Source organism: Vanellus vanellus, assembly GCF_965231255.1.
Source record: "Vanellus vanellus genome assembly, contig: HAP1_SCAFFOLD_29, whole genome shotgun sequence".
NCBI classification, from domain to species: Eukaryota; Metazoa; Chordata; class Aves; order Charadriiformes; family Charadriidae; genus Vanellus; species Vanellus vanellus.
Window position 1 is genome coordinate 3,554,816 of NW_028127296.1, and position 7,245 is coordinate 3,562,060.

The 7,245-nt window shown below is 51.0% G+C and overlaps 1 protein-coding gene across 1 annotated transcript; it reads right to left on the reverse strand.

Annotated features, from left to right (window-relative positions):
• Positions 1-2,546: 2,546 nt before the first annotated feature.
• On the reverse strand, positions 2,547-5,254 carry LOC309685394 (sentrin-specific protease 2-like; the record flags this gene model as incomplete). Its single annotated transcript, XM_082501159.1, has 6 exons — positions 2,547-2,609; positions 3,180-3,275; positions 3,722-3,806; positions 4,301-4,380; positions 4,508-4,711; positions 5,126-5,254. The coding sequence occupies 6 exons, from the start codon at positions 5,252-5,254 to the stop codon at positions 2,547-2,549; spliced, it is 657 nt and encodes a 218-aa protein (XP_082357285.1).
• Positions 5,255-7,245: the final 1,991 nt, after the last annotated feature.

The following is a 7,245-nucleotide window of genomic DNA, read 5'->3' on the forward strand; positions in this document are numbered from 1 at the left end:
GCATGGCATTTCATCAGGGTCTACTATCGCTTGCCCATCACTATAAATCACCTCTCGCACAGGCAGTTCTTTCAGGTACAATCCCTCCATCCTTGGACAGGTTTCCCAATCGCCTAGCTTCTCTGCCATCTCAGTCTAGGGTATCTGCCCCGCTATCCCAGCATCGGAGCAACCAGGAGACAAGTGTTTCGCCTTCATGACGACTAAAGTCCTTCCTGATACTTCTCAGATCTTTCACGGAGAAGGATTGAACAACTCCCTCTACATCTGAGTCCTCCTGTGGGGAGGCTGCCCCAGAAGGGGCCTCTCCAGCATCTGCTCTAGAAGGACTCTGGCCTTTGTCTGTTTTCAAAGGTCTCTTTCCCTTCTGTGGTCTTGAAGGACCCTCCCCTGGATCTTGTTCAGAACTCTCCCCCAAGCTATGTGACTTGAGGTGGTCTTTGTGGTAAGGGGCAGGGGAAGGAGTTGACCTCCTCTTCCTGCTCCTGGTTCCCGGGGCGGCTTGTACCGATTTTGATGGAGTTGGAGTAGTTTTGGTACTGGTTGTAGTGGCTGCAGTAGGTTGTGCCGGGAGAGGCGGCGGCGTGGCTTGTGCCGCTGCAGGGGGGGGCGCGGCTTGTGCCGGGACGGGCGGCGGAGGGGCCGGTGTTGTTGCGGTGGGGGGGGCGGCTGCCGGTGGTGCGGGTGCCGGTGCCGGTGCAGGCGGCGGCGGAGGCGCCTGTGCCGTGGCGGTGGGGGGGGCGGCTGCCGGTGGCGCCGTTGCTCCGGTGGGGGCAGCTGCCGGTGACGCCGGTGCCGTGGGGGAGGCGGCTGCCGGTGGTGCCGTTGCTCCGGTGGGGGCAGCTGCCGGTGACGCCGGTGCCGTGGGGGAGGCGGCTGCCGGTGGTGCCGTTGCTCCGGGGGGGACAGCTGCGGCCGGGCCGGGCGGGGCCGCGGTTCGCGCCGCTGCAGATCGCCGAGCGGCTGCGCGGGTCTGAGTGGCGGCAGCGCACGGTACCCTCCAGCTCCCCCTGCACAGATGTTTCACATGAAACCACCCCTGCACCACATTCAGGAGCATCAACAACAAAATCACGATCTTAACAAGGTACCAGTCCTTATCCTCAGAGCCCAGAAGGTTGCCATGCCCCAGCTCTGATGGGGTCACATCAGCATAATTATCAAAGGGCGAAGTAAACATTCCCCAGGTAGAAGAACCCTTTGATCCTTTGGTCCCCTTTCTACTGAGCATGAGGCAGATGGGATGGAATACCCTGTTGGTCAGTTTTGGGTCACCTGTCCTGTCGCTCCTCCCCGCAGGTGGGACCCCACTATGCTTTTCCGCTTCCGACCCTCCAACGGGGCAAATAACAAAGCTGGTTGGCCGTGGGGGTTATAGCAATAAGTATAAGCAAGAGCCTCTCTGCATCCCATGCCTGGGCATCAGCTGTAACCATTGCTCTTATCGCTCTGAGAGAGTGAACGCTGACGGCACAATAGGCAGTTAATTTCAGTTGGTAGAAGAGGCCCAGCTAAGAAGCCAAGTTACTGAACAAAATTGGCTCTCTTTTACCTCAAACCAGGACACAGGGAGAGTTTCCTTCCATTAAGGCTCTTTTTATTAAAATAAATATTTATATTATATAAAGAAATAAATACTTCTCTTTTCACATTAGATCACTCCCTGGAGGCAGCAAAACAAGCCAACCCCAAACCAGCCCAAAGGACAGGGGCTTTGGTGAGAAATCAAGAGATGGTAAACGCTTTCTTTCCATGGTCGTGACAAATCCAGTTTTAGGAATCAAGGAGATGGTAGATATTCCAGAAACAGAGGAAAACTCTCTTTGAGGAGACGGTAGTTCAGCACGTTGTCCTTGGGAAGGTAAGTTGGGCAAACACAACTGTAACCACCACCACAGATGTTTCCCATTTGTCTGTAACGTGGTCGCGTGCGCTGCGAGGCGCGAGCGTGCGGCTCAGCCATGGAAGTTGACGATGTTCCTTCTTCACTCTGCCCTTAACGAGGTCACACCCATCTTTCTGGCTTTTGCTTAAGGTGCGTTAGCTAATTTCAAAGAGAGTTACTGTCTCCAAAATAAGGGGGGGGGTGGGGGGTGGGGGTGGGGAAATAAACTGTCTTAACCACTACTTCATAACTTGAAGAGGAAAACTTGTGTACCAAAACCCCAGAGTTACTGTCTCCAAAATAAGGGAGGTGGGGGGAATAAACCATCTTAACTTCTCCTTCATAAGCTAAAGAGGAAAACTTGTGTACCAAAACCCCAGAGTTACTGTCTCCAAAATAAGGGAGGTGGGGGGAACAAACCATCTTAACTTCTACTTCATAAGCTAAAGAGGAAAACTTGTGTACCAAAACCCCAGAGTTACTGTCTCCAAAATAAGGGAGGTGGGGGGAATAAACCATCTTAACTTCTACTTCATAACCTAAAGAGGAAAATTCGTCTAAGAAATGTAACTAAAGGTCTAAGAAAACTAACTAAAGGCCTAAGAAAAGTAACTAAGGTCGAAGAAACGTAATCAAAATAAGAACTCTAAGAGTCCACGTGTCACAGCAGCTGTTGGTGGATTATCTCCCACACCATCTTCTTCCGGAAGTATGGCATGTGAGTCTGAAAAGAGAAGAGAAAGAAAAGAGAAATTAAATAATGACGTCACGGTAGAAAGAGGCGGCAAACACGCATAAACGCCCAGCGGAGTCATTAATAGGAAGTTCCCTTTAGGAACTGTCAACCGTTTGGGTACAACACCCCACGCGGTTCCTAAGAGGGTGACACGACAACCCGACAAAACCAGATTGACTTGACCGCGCGACAGCTTACAAGCACGCTAATAAAAGACCCGTCTAAAACGAAATCAAGAAAAAGAAGCGGTGTCTTGACTGGTCAAAGGGTAGAAGCCATTTCTCCAAAAGATACCGAGCCCAGATATGCCAAACCCGCTGGCGGCAGTACCTTGCCCAAGAGGAATCTCACCGGCAGCAGCTCCCAAAGGCGGGGATGGAGAACCACAGCTCTGCCCTGCCCAGGCCACTTGGAGGTTCTGATCCCAGCAACTACGCACCGAAACGGGGTACGAAACCTCAGCCCCTGCCCCGGACACAATGAAGAGCTGCTGCCTAACCTCCCTGGCTCCTGTCCCTGGGCGAGAGGGGCTTGGAGGGGTTTATGACCTTCACTCACCTGGCTAAAGTTGAACGGTTTCTCTCTGGCGATGTACTCTGCGTATTTACACATAAAGACGCCGCAGTCGCTTCCATTCAGCTGCTGAGGAATCTCCTAAGGAATGCAAAGAAGATGGAGGATTTCCCTCTGTCTCAAAAGAAAAGCAACTTGGAAGCAGCGCACATTACCCACACCGACACTGCGCTCACCGCACACTCCTGACCCTACTCGCGTAATCCCGAATACCCACTGCCGCCCACGAGGAACAGACCCAGTTCACTGCTCACCATCCCTCCCCTCTGCCTCCCGGACTCGGACACTACGATCCAAATTCTTGGCAGGCCCAGAAGGGGCAGCAGCCCTCCTCCCTGCGAGGCCTCTCGAGGTTCGCACCGCCTTTTTCTTAAGTGACCTTTCTTAAATCCAATCTTTAGGGACTGCTTTTTACTATCAACTCCTCGAGAAACATCAGCTCAACCCTTTCTTTGTCACGTGCCAGGATCTGGGCCCCAAAGAAGCACTGACAGTTCCCATTTCAAACCCAAGGGGTGCTCACGTACACGTGGCTCCATGCTGTGAAGAGTCCACTCTGAAACATCCAGCTCCAGCTGTCTTTTTTCCCAGCTTTCTTTTTGCAGGTATTGGCTGGTTAAAACAAAAGGAAAAAAAAAAATCCCTTTTCATCTCTGTAATTTAGGCCAACAACAAAATAAAGCGGCTGAAGGATCACAGGAAGACGGACGGCAGGACGGTAAAATGTCAGAGGATCCTCACTGCAGCTGATTTAAGGCTGATTTTGAGGAAAAATCCCAATCTGAAACTTACAAACACGGGGAGAGGCTGTGAGCTAATGGTCAAGAACTAACAAAGTCGGCACACGTGTGCCACAGGGCTATGGCGTATTTGGCTGTGCCTCTCACGGGAAGGTGGCAGAATCCAGGCACCCCAGACCCTGGGTGCAGGGGACGCTGTGACAGCAGATAAGCAGTCGATGCCAGACAAGTCGCAGCAAGCAACTCCAAGATTCCTGCTTGGTTATCTACAAGCCACGTGAAAACTGGCAGTCGCCTTACAGGGACTAAATCTAAAACCCCTCTCCTCATTCACACCAGAAAAGCAGTGACGGAGCGGTTACTTACAGCAAAGTCTGACAAATCTTGTCCCCTTTCTGCCCAAGCGAGTCCAAGTACGTGATCGTGTTCTTCCTCAGATCTATGACCTGTTATTAAAAGGTGACCGTTAGGCAAAGCACAACCTTGTGCCGCACACCCCCCAACACCTACATGACTTCTCTTGCCAGTTTTTGCTCCCCGTCCAATTCTAAAGAAAAAGCCCGTGGGACTCACGGCTAGTGTCCAGTGTGCTCGCGAGTTCACAGGCACGAAGAGGATGTCCTGCTTAAAGACATCGACACTCTTGGTCCACCTTCTGACCGACTCGTAGCCCCCAGATGTTAGTTTTGGATAAAAGAAAGTACTAAACGCGTGGACTGCTGGATAGCCTTCCTTCTTCCCTCTTTCCATCACCAGACTCATGTAGAAATTAACGACCTGCACCATAAAGAGGAAACGTGAGGTGTCAAAATAGACGCTGCCTTCCCCAACGAAAAATACAGCACCACCTCTGTTCTGGCCACCCTTAAGCACGCAGCGGAGAGAACTCCAGCCTCAGCTGGAGGCTTTTGTTCCCAGGATTTCACACGGGGCTACATCGGCAGTTTGATCAAAACACCTGCCACCCACGCCAATAACCCGGACGAACTCCTGGAAGCTGCGTCATACAAGAAGTAACGGAACTTCCCGAAACGCTCGACCCTTCAACACCTCAAATAAGAAGTGTACAGAGATTTCTAGGCTCTGCAGCGGAGGTCGTCAAAGAACGTTGACGCGACTTCTGTACAGGGCGGAGGGGTATTTTTCAATAAAGGCTGAGTGAGACTAGCCCTGTGCTGCAGCTGGTTTTACCTCATCGTTTAGCCAGCAAAGGTTCCTGAGCGTGCGGATGTCTTCGCGAGTGACCTTTAGTTTGAAGGCACTGCTCATGATCTCATCTGGCTCACCTTTGCCAAATGCGGCACTGACCTCTCTCTCCATGGCCTGAAAGGAACAATTCAATGGGGAAGGACTTGTGAAACAGAGCATGGAGCACGCTGACCTGGGGGCAGCTTTCCACTGAAACACGGCCTGTAAATTCAGCTCAGGTGACAGAGCAACTGCCTTCGACGGTTTCCTGCCTCAGTGAGCGATAGCGCTTTTGCCTTGCTTGGTTGGTTTCAGCATCCTAACTTTGAACTTCACAGCCCAGGCTTGCTGCCGTTTCTTTTCACCAAGGACGTGGGGATAAAACCCGTCAACTTAGCAAACACGCTCAAGCAGCTGAAAATGGAACACAACTCTGGCAACCCCCTTTCCCAGGTGCTGCTGCGGCCCTCGCAATACCCAGGTTTAAGCCAACCCCAGCGGGCATCCTCCGTACCGAGGCAGCTAAGTCAGGAGCCTGAAAGAACGTGAAGGTGGGGGACTTCAAAGGGAACGGCAAAGGGGGAAACTGAGGCAGCCGTCCCGCTAACAGAAGGCCCACAAACCCTTAGGGCAGCACAACTGAAGGAGCGCGGGGAGCACACAAAATCCTTCAAAGCAGCTTTAGTGCTGACCCTCGCACTGTGAAGCCACAACCACAGCCACTCGCTAACAGGTTCAATGCAAGTTCTTCAGATTTCAAAGCGCCTTAAGAACCACTGAGAAGAAGAGGACTTCCTTGCAGCTCTGCCACAACCTTCTCTTTTGTCTCACAGACTGTCGCCTACGGTACCTCTGTGAGCGGAGGAAAGCGTTCCGCTGTTTTTCCCAATCTTGGCACTTTCTTTCCTTCCACACTGAGGCTGGCTGACTTTTTGGACCGAACAGGTATAGGATGTCCTTGGAATAACGCATCTTCTGAGATTTCAGCTCCACGCTGCCTCTGTTAGACAAACGGACGTTAAGCTAGCAATCAAGCACAGATTTGTTTGCTCGGGGACAGGACAGAAAACTGGAAGGGTTTTTGTACACACATCCAAACAGCAAACTCCAAAGTGACTTTTTATTGACGACTGCATTCCAACTGTGCACCCATGGAGTGCTGCACTCGGAGGCAAGAGAGGCAGAGAGCTCGTTTGGCTTGGGCTAGCGTTAAGAACCCCAGCAAAGCCTCCACGTGTAGGTATCAAGTTGAGAGTGAGATTACGATTTCTGATTTCCATGATTAAAATTGTATTTTTGACCTCAATCCTGACCAGAGGTGAAAGTCAAAGAGATGTACTTCCCATCCCAGCAAACAAGATACAACTAAAGACACCCCAGTCCAGCTTTGCAGGTCAACTAAGGCTGTGCGCTAAAGATTTTGAGGCTATACCCAACACATCAAAGGGGAAGAATCAAAATGCTATAGTGTAGTGTGCTCCTAATAGTCCAGAAACAAAATTAACGGCAGCAGAAAACACTTGGCCATAGCGCTACTCATCAAATAATGCTCCCGCTTTCCTGGGGAAAAACAACCTGGGCAAATACAGATATTGTTGAGTGAGTCATGTGAAGTGGAGAGTGCGCTGAAGTTTCTGATCACAAAGAGCTCTATTTTCCTTGGGAATAACACAAGCTTACCCCTGCGATGGTTTGTTTCGCTGCTCCTTCCTTTTCCTGACAGTTTTCTTCTGGTGTGCAGTACCTGCCAGGAGAGGGAGAGAGAGAAGTGAGCTGTGTATCCGTCCTGTCCCATGGAATTCTCAAGAATTCACCTTCTGGACAAGAAAGGCTTTTTCAAGGCTTATTCTGACTACAGCCCCGGTTGCGCACATCAACATGTGACAATATCGCCTCAACTTCCAGCACTGTTCTTAGCAGCAAGACTGGGATAGAATGAAGAGCTGGGAGCTTTGGAAGTTGGTTTTTTTTTTTCCATCTACTTGTACAAGACTCCTTTTTTTTCTCTTTATCAGTTACATTATTTGGAAAACAGGGAAGCAACCAGCACTTCCTCTATCGAGGGCTTTGTGATCTACCGCTGATAAACACTGCACGCTGGGTGTTCTACTGCAAGGTGTAAC